General features: G+C 33.3%; 1 protein-coding gene across 1 annotated transcript in view; it reads right to left on the bottom strand.

Annotated features, from left to right (window-relative positions):
- The window catches only part of LOC115881845 (two pore potassium channel protein sup-9), a 45384-nt gene that overhangs the window by 11191 nt on the left and 14120 nt on the right, over positions 1-20073 (bottom strand). Inside the window, exons 2-4 of the mRNA XM_030899538.1 lie at positions 10243-10399; positions 5957-6082; positions 1784-1988 (exon numbers count right to left, since the gene is read on the bottom strand). Coding sequence (XP_030755398.1) covers positions 1784-1988; positions 5957-6082; positions 10243-10399 — 488 coding nt within the window. The remainder of the gene's footprint in view (positions 1-1783; positions 1989-5956; positions 6083-10242; positions 10400-20073) is intronic.

Below are 20073 nucleotides of genomic sequence, written 5' to 3'. Positions count from 1 at the left end.
ACTTTATTATACATATTTAATTTATGTTTCAAGTACTGTTTTTATTTATTCATTTTGTTACTTGTATTATATTTATAGTTTACCGAATAAAACAATTCTGGTATAGCTCCCATGTTTATTTGGAGGATTAATTGCATAGCATACACTTTTCATAACATCTGAAGGTATGATATTCATTTTGTTAAAAATTAAAAATTAAAAGAACTAAGTAATACTACTATTTGGTATAAATTAACAAATAAAATAAACATAGATATACCGTCATATCAAACAGTTTAATTATTAAGCATTTCTTGTATGATAACCTAATATACGAACCGGTACATAAAGATTGAAATAGTTACTATTGAATTAGTTAGGCGATACTCTCTTAAGGTGCGTATTCATTATCCGAACGAACGAACGAATGAAAGTGCGGTATATTTAGACGGGGACCGAACGCATGCGGCCGTTCGTTCGTTCGTTCGTTCGTTCGTTCGTTCGCTCGACCATCCGTTTCAAGTCGGTACATCAAAGGCGTTCGCGCCCAGTGTTCTCGTGCGGTTCTATCGTACGGTCCCCGTCCATACCACTAGCGAACATTCGTTCGTTCGTTCGTTCGGATAATCAATACGCACCTTTAGAAGATTAAAGGTTAGTGATTGGTACTGATGCTCAAATATCTCGATCCCTCAATTCTCGATCCCTTTTTTCTAATCAATATCTAAATTTTCCACCAGCATCTTTTTTCAATATAAAAAGTTACTATTTTTCAAAACAGCTATTATAGTGCTGCGCTGCAGGAATACTTACATTATGACGGCTTATTTTCATCTCGACATTTAGAAGAAAGTTAGAAATGGGCAAACTTTTCAATACCGAGTTGTAATTTTAAGTACTATTTTATTTATTTAATATTAGAATTGTATAGTTGGACGATTTCAAAATACTCTTAACTAACGTAAAAAACAAAGATAGAATAATATCAGGCTCAAATAAAGATACATTTTGCTTCTTAATTTATAAAAATATTTAAAACTTCTAACTACTAATTTTAAATTAGTTTTATTGTATACTGGATACCTGTTAACAAACATTTTTTTAGAACAAAACTAATTTATACCTTAATATTCTTATTGATAATGTTATTATCAAAATATATTACAAGCACGTAACTTAACTAATTTTAATATACTTATTCAATAATTAAATTAGAAGACCTTGAGATTAAATCTATTTATTTCGCATCTCGTTTTGACTAGTCTCACATTATATTAAAAAACAAGTTTAGATATCCTAATATTTTTTTCTATATTTTGACGCTAGGTATAACAGCCGATAAATAATCGATTTTTTAAAATATATTGGCCAATCAAATGAGCAATCATTGTTGATTCCTTGAATTTATATTGCAAACTACATTAGATTTACCACAAAATGTAAAATAGAACTTTTTGTTTCTATGGCATGGCATAAAGTACTAATATTTTACATTATATTAAGTTTATTACATCTAGTTAAAATTAATATTTTTTAAATAATTTATTTCATTACTTATTAAATAAGTAATAAATAGCAAAAATTTAAACCCAGCTCTACTCTTTAATTTTTGGATTTCATTTTTTTTTGTACAATATTAACTCAGTTCGGGTTTATGTTATTACCGATTCTGAACCATTCTAGAACTTTCCATCACATGCGCATATGAAAAAATTGCTGCATATTTCCCTTCTGCGCAAGCGTATCACAGTTCTGGGACGGTCTAGAATCGGTAATAAGAAAGCTAAGTAAGCTAATGTCTTACCATATCTCCAAACCCTATCGTAGTGAGAGTGATGAAGCAGTAATAGACTGAATCGAAGTAGCTCCATCCTTCGTAGCGTGAAAATGCAGCCGCACCACCCAAAATAGTCAAAGATGATAAAAAAGTCACTACACAAATTAAGTCCAACTCGGAAGCAGTCGTTTGTTTACAGTTTAAAGAAGACCGCACTGATCGAATTATAACACTGAAACAAATAAATTATGTTAAAGTCTTATAGAACTAATACACAGGGTATATCTTAAATAAGTGTAAGTAGTTTAAAATAGTAGTATATTTTGATCTCTTAGAAACACGCCAATGAGAAATTTTTGACAGTGCCTTGCAATGATGCCAGGTCGGGTACTTCGGTATTACTTCATTATATAATTTTAAACTAGAAGATGACTCCTACTTGTAGAGGGCACCACCTACATATTTTTTAACTGGTTTCAAGAATAATAACTTTTCGTCCGTACCTGTATAAAACTAGTGAGTAAAAAATATACATTTACGACGTTTTTTACGTAAAAAGATCTCTTGATAAAAATCGCTACGAGTAATGGTCCTCGAGATATTTGAAATCGAAATTATCAATACCTTCTTCATTGACATACATTAAATATGTTAACTAAATAGTTATTAGACTTAGATTGAAATTTATGATTTCAAATTTGAAATGTTTTTGTGCCAAAAGATCAACAGAAACTGTTTTATCATAATTTTTTCGCAGAAAAAAATTTATCATTAATTTAAAAAAACAAAAATTTCCCGAATTTATTATTTCAGTCAAATAACTATCTACTCAACGTGTCTATTTTTTGTCAATAATGACATGTATTGACAATTTCCCTTTTAAATATCTTGAGAACGGTTGCTCGTAGCGATTTTTACCAAGATACATTTTTTGCCTAAAAAATCACGAACATGTATATTTTTCCACTGAGTAGTTTTATACAGGTACGGACGAAAAGTTATTACTCTTCAAAACTGTTAAAACATGTGTAGGTGGTGCGCTTCAAATAGGAGTCATATTGACATCAAAATCAAATTGTTCATGTTAAAAAACTTTCACACACCAATTTTCATCCAAATATTGACGTTACTTCAGAAATTATTTGGAAAAAATCGAATTAAAAATGAAACTTCTACACCCTGTATCTCCGAAACTAAGCATTTTAGGCCATACATTTGTACGAACCTTTTTACTTATTTTTATCTGCAGAATATGCTGTCGTATGCAGAATATTATTGACTTGAATAGACCGCTACTGGTTTAAAAAAAATCCTAGGTATACAGTAAAATACAGCAAAACAAAAATTAAAAATTATTTATTATAACAAAGATAATAAATAATATATACAAAATTATTAATAATCGCATATCTGTACCCTAGAAGCAAACTATAGTAATCCCAAAATTGCCATATTTGAGTAATATAGGTTAAAGTTACTTAACTTTTTATGCTCTATTCTTTGCGCGTCTGTATATATCTCGTTTTATCACTATCTGTAAGGATAAATAAAATACTCTGTTTAAAATCAAATTAAGTCCAATGCGGGCCCCCAGCTAAACAAAACTTTAATTTCGTTTTTCCAGAAACTATTTTGTGACTTAACAGTTTGCAATTACAAAGAAACATAATTAGGAAGGTCATGATCTACATTTTGTCATTTCAACAGTAGCTAATGTTGCCTATTTGTTATATAGAGTAAGTCTTAAATAAATGCAAATATTTTTAGGGGTGGTATACTAAACCCCCAAAACAGGTATGTGATGGGGCTCATCTTTGGATCCAACCCAAAAACATATTTCTATTATCGAAATCTACTAGCTCTGAAAATATTTACATTTATTTAAAACTCGTCCTGTATAATATTAGTAATTGTTTATAAATTATGTGTAAAATATACACACATATTTATACAGGGTGGCGCCACTCATACGCCGCGGAAACTCCAAGGAGAACGATAGTTTATATCGAAATTAAATTTTGGCAGCATATGTAGGTTAACTGGAAGCATTTTATAAAAATATATAGAATTATACAGGGTGCCCCCAAAAAAAGTTACACATCAAAGTTGTGTTCTTTCTAACGGAACACCCTATATTAATTGATTTTCGGATACTAGAAAAAAAATAAAGGTGAGTTTTATTAAAGAAGCATATATGTACCTAAAATCTCAGAATTTTGACATATTTCACGTTTTGTGAAAATGTAGAGTAAATTTTAAATTTGAATAACAGCTACCTAAATTTTAGTTGACTTTGTATAGCCTGATATTTAATTACAGTAACCATTGTATGTTAAACCAAATTGAAATTTGACCTGAAAATTTACACAGGGTGAGACAAAATTAAAATGGACCATTAGTCACTTTTAAAAGCAAGTTACTCTTTTATTTTAAATAGAACACCCAGTATATTATTCCGGTGTTCAATGGGGAATTGATATATCTTCGAAATATTATTAAGGTTTGGTTGTGAGAGGTAGGCTCTCAGACAAAGATTTTCCTAGATATTTTCATTTTTATGATTTTGCGTCAGTAGATCGTTATTATTTGATATAATATAGGTGGCTGTGGATATACTTTTTGTTAATTTAACAAAAATTAAAGGATTTAGAGTAAAACATTCATCGGTAATAAAAAAATACACGTTTAAAACATATTTTAATTATCACACAATTAAAACTCGATATAAACCTATAATTATGTGACAAAAATTAGCTAATGAAATCAAATGCTCAAAATGCTTCCTTTCCTGCTAACTGCATAAAATGATTGTCTATTCAAAAGGATCTTTTTATTTTAAAAGGCATATGTGAAGTTCCTCGAAAAGCAGCTACAATAATTTCTCTCATATTATCGACAATAGTTGGTGGAGTTTTTTAAACACTGTCTTTAACATATCCTCATAAAAAAACCTAAACTAGATAAAATCAGGAGCATTTAAGTATTCTATTAGTTGATGAATGCAGTTCAAAAATGAATCTGCAAAACAGATTCATTTAGTTTTTTCATAAAAAACTAAATGAATCATATCGTTGATTGAAAGAATGTATATCAATTCTCTCTGATGTAGGATAAGTTTGCATTTTCGGCAAATTTCTGAGATTTTTTTTTGTTTTAACTGACACAAAATGATAACTAGTTGTTAAAGTTGGACTAATTAGATAGCTATGTTGAAGTATCGTCAGACATATCAGAGCCACCTAGATTTTATCAAATAATAAAGATCTACTCAGATCAAATCATGTAAATGAAAATATCTAGGAAAATCTTTGTTTGAGGGGTAGGCAACCTTAATAATATTTTGAAGAGACATGCATTTTCCACTGAATATCGGAATAATAACTGGGTGTCCCATTTAAAATAAAAGAGTAACATGCTTTTAAAGGCGACCAATGTTCAATATTAATTTTTTCTCACCCTGTATAACGTTTTGAATCAAGTTTTAATTTGATTTAAAATACAATAGTTAATTTAACTACATATTAGGCTATACCGGGTAAATTCCAATTTAGGTCGCTTTTATTGTAATTTAAAATTTGTTCTTTATTTCTAGAAAATGTTAGATATGTCAAAAACCTTACATTTTAGTCATATACTTCTCTTATAAAACTCACCTTTATTTGCTCCCAGAATTCTAAAATCAATTAATATATAGGGCATTCTATTAGAAAAAACACAACTTTGATATGTAACTTTTTTTGGGGACACCCTGTAGAACTCTCTATATTTTTAAAAAGTGCTCTGAATTAACCCACATAAGCTCACAAAATTTCATTTCAATACAAACTGTCGTTCTCCTTGGAGCCTCCGCGGCGTATGAGAGGCGCCATCGCCACCCTGTATTATTACAGAGCAATGTATAAAAGACTAGATAGTAGATTTTACTGCTCTTCTCATAATATATTCTTATGATTAAAAAACAGTTATCAAAAAAAATAGTAACAGGTAATAGAACAGTTATTAAGTTAAATGTTAGAATTAAAATGCGATTTCACCGCATTCATAATCTAGTTAATTTGTGGATGAACCGGTAGAGTTAGTAGAGAATCTCGCTGTTCTCTAGACCACTTTATAATTTAAATGAGAAAACTTTAAGCTATAAATTAATTTTCGACATATTAACCATTAACGGCTCAAAATTTAATTAACATTACGGCATACCTGCTAAGTTTGTTAACTCTTTCGCCGATGCTCTGGAACATAACTAATCCTAGTGGAATTCCAATCATGGCGTAGACCATCGTAAACAATTTTCCAGATACGGTGCTAGGAGTGGAGTGGCCGTATCTGGAACAAGAAGGTTAATTTATTCCATAATTATGTGTTAAAGAGCAAATTGGTTTAATTTAGGGCTCTCCATATATACCGTTCATTTATTAAATTTCGTGCTTCAGGGAATTGCATTGCCATTAAGAGTAACGGTAGATTTATTATGCAATATTTGTAAATAATAGTATTGTATTTATTTTGCTCTTTTTTAAGTTATTTGTTTCACTTTAGTAAGTGAAATCCAAATACAAGCCTCTCAACCTAGGACAAAGATGAACCTATTTAAAAAAAGAACATATGAATCAAATCCAGAATTACTATTAATACATTATTTGATATATCTCATATATACACTTCGTAAAACTTAAAAAACAATTTTTGGTAGTTGACTTAAAAAAATACAATGGCTAAAATCAAAAGTAAGCTAAACTTTTACTAGTTTGTCTGTACTTGCTTTATTATAAATTTACTGTATCGTGCTGTTGTCCAATAAAGGCAAAAGTGTAAAATCTATTGACACACACTGCTCATTCACGCTGGTTCGAGGCCATATGAGATCGGATATCTCGTGAGTAAGAGTCGATTTAGACACCTGCCAAGTCGGTAGACTATTGACCATGATATGGCCGAGGACCGCGGTTCGGATTCCGCGTAAACAAAGTAGGCCCCGTCCAGATTAGCCCTGGCAGCAAAAAGGAGACGTTAAGTGAAATCTCTACTTGTATATTTTTTGCGAAAAAACTAAAGATATGTTTTTATCCAGAATTAAATCTCAAATATATTACTTCTATTTTTTTTCTATGTATTCTTGACTTGATTCCACTCCATTTCAACTGAAAAGTGGAAAATTTTAAAAGTAATTCTAGTAAAAACTAATTCACGTATCTAAAATAAAAATAATTCAGCGTGAAGAGGCCACGTTATAACATTAAAAGCGAGGCCGCTACTGATCCCCAGTAAAATATCAGCCACGTGAAGACTACCGTGTAGGAGCGCATCGGACAATGCTTTGAACGTTGGAAGGTCCTTTGACGCGCGTAAAATTTACCGACAAGAGCACAAACTTGCTTCCGACGTTAAGGTAGGATGTTTTACTTTCCGACAATGCGACAACGACGTGCGACACTGCGGTGTGCCGTAAATTTAATCTGGCACTTATCAAATTAGTATGTTGTTTAACCTATCGACTTGCGGCAGCGATATGGCGGCATCGCAGATGTCGCTGCGGCATGTCGTCGAGAAAAATAAAATCTTTTCTAAACGACATCGCAGCTAGTACTTTTGTAGCATCCACCGCATGCATCGGCGTCGGTCTATTTGGAGTTTTTGGCGGTTAAATTATTTGTTTTTTTTCTGCCATGTCACAAACATGGGATGATGACTTCGACGAACGTTTAGTAGATTGTGTACGTACATTTCCAGTTCTCTGGGAGAGGAAAAGAAACTCATATAAGGATAAGGTGGCCAAAGACAACGCATGGAAAAATATCTCGGAGTATATGTCAGAATGTTTCTGAAAAGGTTCAGGAGCGTGAAATAGAGCTAAATTTTCTTTTTCTTCGCCATAAAGCAAAAGAACCGCAGCAATATTACGACGAATAGTGTTCATCTTAATAAACTGCACTGCTTCGAACGACTTGCTGAACTGAAGTGTCGCATGGTAAGAAAACACGTTTGTCGCAAACCCGCAATCCGCGTCGCCACAGTTTATCGCACGTCGTTATTGCATGTCGCAGTGTCGGAAAGTAAAACATCCTACCTTTAGACACATGAATCTCTGCGCGCCCACACGATGTGACAAGCGACCGTGCGTCCAACGTTGGAAGGTGCGACCACATCGTGTAGGACCGTCTTAACATACAGCTAGCACTCCCCACTCCCGCCTAGCATCGGGCTACGATGGCGCTGGCCGATCCGTCGCCGTCGCATATTATATAACCGGGAACTAGTTCCTTTCGTGCTGGGGTCGGAGTAGTTCATTGGAATTAGTTCGTTCAAGAACTACACACCTCTAGTAAAGCTAGAACTAAAATGCTATTTCTAGACCTGCTATGACATCTGTATCATTTAATCTTACATTACTATCCCAACTAGCATTTATAGTCGCAGATACGTAACGGCTACTATCAAAGCCACTACAAAGTGGGCGATGTGCTAGTGAACTATATTTGCTAGTGAGTACACTAAAATGGGGAAAGATTTTGAGTAGCCGGGTAGTGTCTGGGGTAGTTTTTTCCACTAAAAGAGTTACTATGATGTGTGACTATAAAGTAGCCTACTGGTGAATGCGACTTATCTGTTACGAAGCTGCCTAATCACGGGTTCGTGGCAGCGAAGTGTTATCCACCGACATGTGGAGCTTTCGTTAAACTGTTAAACTTTATTTGCAGCGACCTCTTCATGCAATTTCACATTTCATAAAAATAAATGTCATGATGGAAAATAATTATGGAAGTCATTATTATTTTTTCGTTATTTACGAAAAAATAACGAAATTTTTACCCGATTTTAACGCCTTTTTTAGGTAAATTCCAGAACGCAATCGACTTTACTGAATAAAATAGTGGGTTTATATGACAAAATTTTCGAGCGCCTCTCAAAATATTTCAAATTATTATATTATTCGCAATAGAAACTCATGTAGTAATTAAAAAATAATAATAATTTGCTTGAAACTGGGGTCAAACTAAATATTAGTCTACCGTCAGAAATAACAAAATAACTAAGGAAAAAAGCTTTAATCTAGGTATATTTAGCTTAAAAACGCATAATGTTTGAGCCATTTGGCTGTTCGTCTAAAAAGTCATGAAAAAAATATGGGCGTTTAATCTGAAAAATACTTTATAGTTTCATATGCTTCCACAAAGTACCGGGAACAATAACATATTAGGCCAACCCTACCCGTTTGGACCTTTAAAATCTTCGGATTGATGTGACAATTGTAGCTACCCAAAGGCGACTTTATAGAAACAATAACTTTTTTGGAACTACATGGTCAACGATTCTTTGAAACCATAATGTGATTTTTTCCAAGAAAGTTCCCTGCGCCACCAAATTGACACTTAATTGGAGCGTTATGCTACACCGATCGCGGCGGTCGCGACTATACATTCCATTGTTGCCACTATAACGTTCCGCCTTGCCCTTTGAAGTTCCCATTTGGCGACGCGACGACGCGAATATGCCAATTCAATACAGAATAAGACGGCATTAAATTTTTAAGTGAACATTGTTGTTTACTTTACTGTGCATTTATGATGTTCGTCAGTAGGATTATAGAAATATGTAGTTTTTGTTTCTGATAATGCTTCGGCCCACAGTGATTCCTTTTGTTTAATTCTTCGTTAGGAAGTACTAGAATATCTAAATTTCTTTTATTCGCCATAGGCATTTTACAAAATTTTAATAAAGCTCACAACCAAACCAAAGCAAGTAAAAGAAAACACTAAAACAGATCAGCACACGATGCAATCTGAAGGAATTACATTTATTAGGGTATATTAATTTATAGTCACTATAAAGTAGCTGTTTTTGATCCTCGTGACTTTTTAGTGGCAATGGATGAGCGACGGCTAGGTTAACCATTTGCTACTAGATGTCGTGGCCGCGACTACCCCGTAAATTAAATTGTTACTATAAAGTAACAAAACTTAATGGAGGCATTATGGTAGCACTTGTTAGTAACCCCTACTTTGAAAATTTACTATAAAGTTTTTGATCTTTTATGGTGTCATATTAGAAGATTCGGGTAGTTCCAGCCACTTCTTTAAATTACATGTTTGCGACTTGCAATCGGGATGTTTATTTTCCACTTTTATGGTAGGTAGGCACTAACTGGTCACTCTCGAAATATACTTCAAAGTAACTATTCCTTATAGAGTAACATTTTAAGTGGCAGACTGGGAACTATATTTGCTAGTTGGGATTAACTCATATTAACTTACTACACGGTTTTCTCTAATCCCTCTCTTTTCTACTAGTCTCCTTGATATAGGTCCTAATACCTTGAGGGTAGTTACATCGACAAAGTTAAACTTCGACCGCAATAAATCCGGTTCGTTTGGCGATTCGGTCCTTCGAGCCGGCTATCTGTGCTGCCGTACACTTAATTGGGAATAATGAAGCGGCCGAAGAAAGCGAAGCTAAATAATTGCTTAATACAGCGTTCGGAAACGTACCCTATTGTCGTTAAGACGGTGGTGGCGTAGTAGAACGCGCCGGTGAATTTCCATTGCTGGCCGGCCCTGTGCGGTTCCGATTTCAGCACGACCGTCTCCATTATCCGGAAGTCCTCGTCGCTTATATTGTATTTGCGTCGAATAATCACATGGATTTCTGGAAAAGAACAAATTATCTGTGTTAAAATATGTATTAAAACCAAGTAAAATAAACGTTAAGAACATTGAACATTGTATCACCATAATAATAAACCAACTAAAATTAAAGTTACAAATTGATTTAACATAGAAAGTATTTGATATTTTTAAATTTAAACAATAATGCCAGGTAATATGATTTTGCGTTATTCTAGAGGGTGATATTAGAAAGTTTTAAAAAGCAAGCCTCCTTTTTACCTATAGATCATACGAAATAAACTTTAAGTCACATACGATTGACCTTGACCGGTCAAGCGTTGCCGACTTTTTCATATTATCTTTCAATCAAAATATTTTAGTAAATAAAAATGAATTAAATATAAATATACAGGGTGAGTTTCCTACGATGTTCTCTGTGGGTATCTCGGAAACTACTGGAGATAGAGAGTCGGTTAAATAGGGAAAGAATTGCAGTTTTGTGGGGTCATAAACATGCACCTTTCAGATTTTTGAAAAAGTTCATGGCTTCAAGAAAATTTCAGATAAAAGTTGTAGATAATCACATCCTTAATGAAATTGTGTCCTCCGTTTTTTTTCTAAAGCCTGTCATTTTTGACATATCACACAAACATATTTTTTTTAAATGGAAACCATAGTTGGCCATGAGTTCATAAAAAGCGCTATTTTTTAAGCTTTTCAGCGATATAAGCTATTATATGTTACTTTCGAAAAATTACTGAGGTATAGCCAATTCATATCATTTTTAAACAATTTCATTTAAAAAATGTCTATACCTATGTGGCGGATTTATCTCTCCAAAAAAATCCTTTATGGGTATTTCGCCACTGCACTGCAAGAAAATCTACAAAATAAAATAGTTATTATTTTTATACACTTCTGCGTTAAACTTAAACGGACGCTGCTTGTCAGAACTTAATAGTTTGAATTTAAATATTTTAAATAGTTTTTTTTTTTATTCTTTGTATTTTTTTTTGCTTCTGACGACGGAAAGAGATAGCCTTTCCGAAATGTTAAGCATTTTTTTCCTTGTTAGGCAAATTTGTATAACTGTAAACATAACTTCTGACAAGCAGCGTCCGTTTAGATTTAACGCAGAAGTGTTTACAAAAATAACTATTTTATTTTGTAGATTTTCTTGCAGTGCAGTGGCGAAATACCCATAAAGGACTTTTTTTGGACAATTTCATTTAGCTAGCCATAGAAGCAAGTTCAATCGTTGGATTATCGGTTCAACTTTTCTTGACCATACATTTACGTTTACGAGGATACGTTGACCGGTGAACGTTACTTAAGTTTTTTAGAAAAGTTAAATTTAGATATTCGCGCATCGATAGAGTGGTTCCAACATGACTTTCATTATGATACTCCCCCTCATAATGAAAGAAATGTTCCAAATTATTTATATCATAATTATGCAAACTCAGGGATAGGAAGAGGTGGACCAATTGCATGGGCTTCCTCGATCACCTGACCTATCCATTTTAGATTTTTTTTATGCTGTACGGTTAACAACAAGGTTTACAAAAGAATTAATGAACTAAGAGAGGCATTCGAAGAGGCGGTACGGGAGAAGTTTATTAAAGTCGACCGGCCGTTCTGTGGGAAAAGCTTGTAATTCAGTTTTAAAAATATGCATTTTGTGTACTCAAAACAATGGCATTTTTTTTTGAACATTTGCTAAAATAACTCAAAGTGTATGTAGTGATATTAGTTTTTTTAAGTTTTAGTTTGTGTAATGTAAATTGTAAAGAACCGTTAAATAAAATATTCTGTCTTTTCATAAGTAATAAATCATAACAGAATAAGAATACCATGCCAACTAAGTGAAATTAGTCAAGAAAGATAAGAATTGGCTATAACTCAGTAATTTTTCGAAAAAAACTTATTATAGCTTATATCACTGAAAAGCTTAAAAAATGGCGCTTTTTATGACGTCATGGCCAACTATGGTTTCCATTTAAAAAAACATATGTTTGTGTCATATGTCAAAAATGACAGGCTTTAGAAAAAAATGGAGAACACAAACTCATTAGGGATGTGATTATCTACAACTTTTATCTGAAAACTTTTTGTCTAAAATAGATTATAATGGAATTATGGACAATTTTTAAAATAGCCGAAATTTTTTTTTTTCGAAATATCTAGTAAGCCATGAACTTTTTCAAAAATCTGAAAGGCGCCACAAAACTGCAATTCTTTCCCCATTTAACCGACTCTATCTCCGGTAGTTTTCGAAATACCCATAGAGAACATTGTAGGAAACTCACCCTGCATAAACAGTTATTATTTACATCAAGAAAACTAGCCTCCTTAACAGCACTTAAGAGTCATAAAGAACCATTATTTACCACTTTCCCGTTTAAAACACTCTAATAAGGTAGAGATTAGTTTTTTTTTGCAACGGCTGTTAAGCTGCTTCGGCATCTTGTACACTATGCACTACAAGCGGTTCTAAAAAGAACAATTTTTGACTGCAGTGTCCTACTATTTTCAGCTTAAAATATTACAACACAATTCACTTAAACCAAAAATTCATAATACAAAACTAAGTGTCAAAACAAATCAAAATATCAGGAAACAAATAAATAAATGTGGTAACTTGACATATTTTACAGCAGAGCTAACACCTGAATCGGCAGCGGCAAATTTAAATTCCTGTTAGTTAGCCAGGCCCCGAATATGTCCATGGTTGGCAATAATGAATTTAATATTCGCGCTCTCAATGACGTAACTAAAAGTTTATTTGGTATCAATTATATGTTTGTCTGTTTTATTGCCCATGATTCTGAGGCATAGGTTAAAACTGGAATCATCAAGCAGAGCATCATTTTTTAACGCTAGTAGGACATAATCTTATCTTGCCAGATTATGAGCATCAAAAGATAGATGCCGCAGGAGATATCAGGAGACTCTGGTATGTCAGTATGTTGTAATTTTGCTTATTATTATTATTTTGCTTATTTGCTTAATTTCTTTGCTTAAAGAGACTCTAAGAACAGCTGTTAAAAAATCTTGACAAATAAGCTATTATTAGTGAAGAAAAAAGTTTGCAAAAATCTAAAAATTTTTTGGCCAAGGAATGTTTGCTCGGTTTTTTATTGTCATGAAATATGACAAAATTCAAACAAGTTGCAAAATGTGATAGCTGTCGATTTTAGCTTTTAAATGAACTTTGAATAACCAAATAAGTAGATGCCTCAGGAGATATCAGGAGACTTTGATATGTCAGAATCTCCTGACTGCGACTTTTGCAATGTTTTGACACAGATACTATCAAATATACTGTTATTATGTTCTTTTAAAGTGATCTCCCAATTGATGGCATGTTTGAACTTAATAGTCAAATAGACGGTTATTTTCTTGCGATTTTGCAATAAAAGTGATATTGGTTGATTGCACTTATGCCCATTATACAGGCTATGTCTTAGTAGCTAAGGAACCAGTTAGGAGAGACTAGTTCTTTGATTTTTTATGTCCTAGGATTTATAAAATGTATGGATTATCTTAGTTGTCTTTCCTGTAGTACTCCTTGTGGCTTTGGAATGTTATCCTGAATTCTTTTGAATTTATTCTTACATACATACATACATACGTACATTAATTATTCTTATTGACCCTACAAACTACAATACTTCTTATATAAAATATTTTACTCTTGTGCTTTAAATTTAAGGGTCATACCGCAATAAAGGACTACTGGAAAACTGCATTTATTCAAACCCTATAAATATCTCAATTTTCTTTTCATTAAGCAAACATTGGAAACCTATAAAGTCGTTTCTCGTCAGAGATTCCAATTTGCTATGTCATACATAAATGCATTTCTGCAACTGAATAAATTTACATTACTTTAACTTTCTATTATTAAGTATAACTGGCGTATAACGATGAGTTTTTTATTAGTGTCTTATTTTGACGTCGTGATGATAAATAATATAATATGTATAAAATAGGTGTAACCATTTGATAAAATTATAATAAGTTATCTTAAAAAGTTTGCTTTTACATATTTTACCGGGTTAAATAGGGTAATAGCCGTTTAGTTTTAAACTATCATCATCATCATGTAGCCATCGTTGTCCACTGCTGAACGTAGGCCTCCTCCATATTTCTCCATGTCTCTCGATTTTGGGCCGTCATCATCCAATTTCCAGCAATCCTCTTTACATCATCGGTCCAGCGTGTCGGTGGTCTGCCTCTGCTACGTTTATCTGCTCGAGGTCGCCATTCTAACAATCTTCTAGTCCACCTGTCTTTAGATGTTCTCGCCACATGACCTGCCCATCTTCATTTCATTCGAGTTACGTGTTCCACTATGTCTTTAATTTTGTTTTTTTGTCTGATAGTGTTATTAGGAATTTTGTCTCTTTTAGTTATTCCAAGCATGGATCTCTCCATGGCTCTCTGGGCTACTCTTAAATTTTCTGCTGACTTTTTCGTTAATGTTAGAGTTTTCGCTCCATATGTAATTACAGGCAAGACGCATTGTTCATAAACTTTCCTCTTCAAGCATATGGGTATATCACTTTTAAAGGTCTCCCGCAGTTTGCCAAAAGCAGCCCAACCCAAACCTATTCTGCGCTGTATCTCGTGTGTTTGGTTGTTCTTTCCGATTTTTGTATTTCGTGCCCGAGATATTTGTATATATGTGTTTCTTTTATGTCGGCGTCACCTATTCTGATGTTCTGTGTCAGCACTAAGTTTGTCATTATTTGCGTTTTACTCGTATTTATCCGGAGACCGACTTTTAATGAGGCCTGCACTAATTCTTCGAGCATATGTTTTAAATCTCCGATGTTATCTGAGACAAGGACGATGTTATCTGCGAATCTGAGATGTGTCAACCTTTCACCATCGATATTTATGCCCCTATTCTCCCAAGAGAGTGATTTCATTGCGTATTCAAGGACAGCTGTAAAAAGTTTAGGCGAAATAGTATCCCCTTGTCGAACTCCTCTGCCTACCTCAATTTTATCTGTTGTTTCGTGAAGTTTTACAGTTGTGGTGGCATTACTATATATGTATTCTATAAGCCTTGTATACCTATAATCTACTGTTCCCTGATCCAATGCTACTATTATTGATGTTAATTCTACTGTGTTAAATGCTTTCTGGAAATCAACGAACACCAATGCTAGGGGCCTGTTGTATTCCACAGATTTTTCTATCAGGACTTTAATTACTTGAAGATGATCGTTTGTTCCATAACCTTTCCTAAAGCCTGCCTGTTCTCTTGGTTGATAGAAATCTAGTTTACGTTCGAGACGTTTGGCAATGATTTTGGTAAACAGCTTATACAAGTGACAAAGAAGGCTTATCGGTCTATAACTTTCAAGCTCGGTGATATCGCCCTTTTTATGGAGAAGTATTGCTATGGCGTTGTTCCATTGAGACGAGATTGTTCCTTTTTCAAGGCATAGATTAAATAAGTCTTTAATCCATTTTAATAGTGTTCCTCCTCCGAGTTTTACAGCCTTAATCACTATGCCGTCCTCGCCCACGGCTTTGTTATTTTTCATTTCTTTTAAGGAGTTTCTGATTTCTTCTGTAGTTATTTCCGGTATATCTTCTGATCCCTGGTTAACTATCTTTTTGCACAGACGCTGTTGACTGTTGTATGTTTGTTGGTGATTACTTGTGTATAGTTCAGTGTAAAAGTTTTCTGTTATTTTCAACAGCCTTTCTCTATTTGTTGTTACGACCCCTTGGTTGTCTTTTAGTTTAAAGATCTCTCTTTCCATTTGATAGTTTTCCCCGCAACACCTTCATACTTTTATTCTCTTCTATAGTTCGCCTTATATTATCTGTATTAAATTTTCTTACGTCCTTTCTGATTTCTTTAGATATTGTTTTGTTCAATTGTCTCAGGTCTTCAGAGTTTCTGTTATTTTGTTTTAACATTTCTTTTCGCAAAGATATCATATTCTTTGTATTTTGGATGAGTTTTGTTGTTTGTTATTAATTTGTTGGCAGTGTTGTACTTCCGCTTCTTGAATGGCTTCAACAATATTGCTACTTATATATATTTTCAATATCGTGTTGGCTGTTTAAGGTCCGTTCTTCCAGGAAAGCTGTAACGGAATCTGCATAGTTGGAGTCACTGTTAGGGGGGTTCCATTTAGTATTTTTGTTTTGTCGAAACTATCCTAACCGTCGCTCTAACCATTCTGTGGTCGCTTCCTATTTTACAACTATTCAGCACCGTCACGTCTGTTACTACTTCTTTCTTATTCGAAATGATGAAGTCAATTTCGTTTCTTGTTTGTTCATCCGGGCTTATCCAAGTCCATCTTCTGTGTTCTTTTTTCTTGAAGAAGCTATTCATTAAGTATAGTCGATGTTGCGAGAGAAAGTTGATCAAAGTACTGCCTCTATTGTTTCTGACTCCCATTCCAAATGGACCCATCACTTCCTCAGCTTCATCCATTCGTTTCGAAACCTTGGCATTAAAATCTCCTATAAGAAAGGTTTGAACACATCCAGGAACTGTAATTGCCCTATCGATGTCCTCGTAAAATTGGTCTATTTCGTCTTCTTCGGCTGTACATGTTGGTGCATAGGCTTGGATAATTTTCATTTTAAGTCTACTGTTTAGGCGGAATATTACGTATGCTACGCGCTTGGAAACGCTTGCGATGCTTAAAATATCTGAAGCATGCTTTTTATTTATCAAGAAGCCTACACCACCTATTGAATTGTCCGTTTCGCCTATATGATAGAGAATGTGTCCTGACTTGAGTGTAGTCCATGCTTCGCCTCGTCTTCTAATTTCGCTCATTCCAATAAAGTCCCAATTAACTTTATCTAATACTTCTTGGAGTTCCAATAGTTTCTCCTCCGTTGATAAGCTTCTAACGTTGTATGTGGCGATTTTGAAAACTCGAGAGCTTTTTCGCTTCCGTGTTGTTTTGGATGTCACGAGCTTGTCTCCCCCAGAATCCATGAGACAGACTGATATGTTATAAGTGTGAGATTTTGGACGTATCGTCCTACTCACCTGGGGTATATTTATTTTAGTTTGTGACATTTCATATTTAGTGGAGGGTTTTGGCATTAAAACGCCGCGCTTGCCTTGCGTGTTGGCGAGTTTTGTGGGAAATGCATTTCCGCAATTTCTCTGATATGGTTGTGGGATTATCCCGCCCCTTACTCGGTCGCCAGAGCCTCGTCTGTTATCTAGCAGGGGATACCAGGGTAGTTTTAATCTACCCCCTCGTGCAGGTGAGGTTGACTTTTGGATCGCTTGATGTTAAAGTTTTAAACTATACCGGGTGTATTCAGTTGTTCTTTGTCACTTCCAGTTTCACCGGAAATGAACAAAAAAAAACGGAAACAAATCTATAAATGCGCTACGATTAGTGAATTAGGCTATGTCAACATTCTTTCCTGAACGGTGCTCTATATTTAAGTTAATCTGCCAATTTATCATATTCTGTTGAATTAGTTATGCACACCATTAAAAGCTTTTAGGCAAGCTTTTGTTTATATAGAAAAAAGTTTTCTTTGTAATTAAATTATTATAGTTTTAATGTGTAGATTAATGAGATACACATATATAAATGTTGATTTATAAGGTAAAATATTGCTCCGTATTCCGTAGGTCCTTCTGTAAACACACATTAAAACAATTTTCGTAAATTTTGATTAATTGTGTCCAATTTATTCTTGTACTTATTAATAATAATTATTTATTATTTAATAATTCTTATTCTGTAGCTGCTTGTACCCGCTTTGACTGCTGCTTATATACATACATATAGCGTGATTTCTAAAGATACTAGACTTGTGTTACCTTACTAGACTTGTGATCTAGAGATACTAGACTTGTAGACCGAGATGTCTTTTTCTTTTTTCATCTGTCGAGGTATAGTGAAAGGTTGGTCTTGATGATAGCAACCAAAACACGCTGTAGGAGAGTAACAAAACACGCGTATTAAAGATGTGTCGATAGTGTCTGTCAAGAATTCTAGTTAAAAATAATACTATCAAATAATCAATAACCTGTAATATCGATACCTATCAATGACCTGATATTTAGAAAAAGTTGCTCACAGATAAAACCTTTATTAAGGGAATTTGAGCAAAATATCTGAAATATATTTACTAAACAATTTCTCAAATGGATTTTAACGCATTTAAAAAGAATTATTTTGTATAACGTGCATAATAAGTATTCTCCCAACTAATTATATACAGAATTAATTCGGAACACCTTCAATTACGAACTAACTTTTCCTAACAATAAAAAAAGTAAGAAATTTTAAAGCGTCAAGAAGTTCTGAACAATTTTTAATTTAATAATTAGAAAAATATTACTCTGTTGAATCTTTTGCTGGATTTTTTTCCATTTTATTAATAAAAAGAAAAAAGCTGTCGCATAATGTTTTTACGATGAACAGATAAACCTGAACATAAATGGGTTATCACTTCAAAAGGCATAATCTTTATCAAATACTTAGGGTAAGTAGGTAATTCTGGATTAAGAGTGTCACAAAAGATCTAATCAGATGGAAGACATAAATGTCCCCAAATTTTAACAACTGGGGTAATTTTTAGATAAATTCACCCTAAATGAATTATGACATGAATGGATGTCAGTCCAATTTTGACAAAACAAATCTATTTATACAGGATGTTTCAAAAAACATGTGCCATCTCTCGTGGAGAGATTCCTCACGTAAAAACAAGATTTATTTTTTGTATATCAACATAGGTTCGATTTTGTTTTGCTTCGTAGCTACAGGGTTTTAAAGTCTTAATATTTTTTTGATTTATTATAATATTCTTCCAAGTACTTTTAGCGTTTCGAATAAAATTTTTAGGGTAAAATTTACTATAAATGCGAAATATTTTAAAGCTAAAGAAGTGTCGACATATTCACCACGGACATGCATATGGGTTATCAGTGGAATATTTTTCTAAAAAAACCAATACGCCACTGACTTTTTTCTCTTGCTAGCAAATTAGTCTAAACAGTTTATTGCCAATTAAAAGTTGTCTCTTGATATTTTGTCGATTTCGGCCTCCTTGATGAGATTTGAACGCAATTTTATTAATTTGCCTTGATCCAAGTCTAATAGAAACCTTTAAAAAAATTTAATATCATTAACTTGCGAAAGTTTTAAATAAGTACTCATTGATTCTTCATCAAAAAATATAAAAAAAATCCTATAAACATGGGTATGGAAATGCATAGTTTTAGAGTTACAGGATGTTAAAACTTTTTAAAATTAGGTTTTTTGTAATTATCTCAAATACCATTATTGTTTTATTTGAAATTGCTGTATTTTGAACTAATAGTAATAATATTTAATAATAAAATACGCGTATGTTTCCTTACTTCAGCTGTGGTTCTATAAGCTTCAGCTTACATATCATATATACAGGGTGATCCGAACTGTATTCCGGAAACTTCGGCAGCATATTCTGCACATTAAAATAAGTAAAATAGTTCGTATAAATGTATATCCTAAAATTCTTACTTTCGGAGATACAGGGTGTAGAAATTTTATTTTTATTTCGATTTTTTCTAAATAATTTCTGAAGTAAAGTCAATATTTGGGTAAAAATTAGCGTCTGGGACTTTTTTGACATGAGACATTTGATTTTGATGTCAATATGACTCCTACTTGTAGAGGGAGCCACGTACATATCTTTTATCTGGTTTAAACA

The sequence above is a fragment of the Sitophilus oryzae genome, unplaced genomic scaffold (assembly GCF_002938485.1).
Source record: "Sitophilus oryzae breed Bouriz unplaced genomic scaffold, Soryzae_2.0 scaffold_1743_pilon_pilon, whole genome shotgun sequence".
Taxonomy (NCBI): Eukaryota; Metazoa; Arthropoda; class Insecta; order Coleoptera; family Curculionidae; genus Sitophilus; species Sitophilus oryzae.
This window is presented reverse-complemented; position numbering and strand designations above follow the sequence as displayed.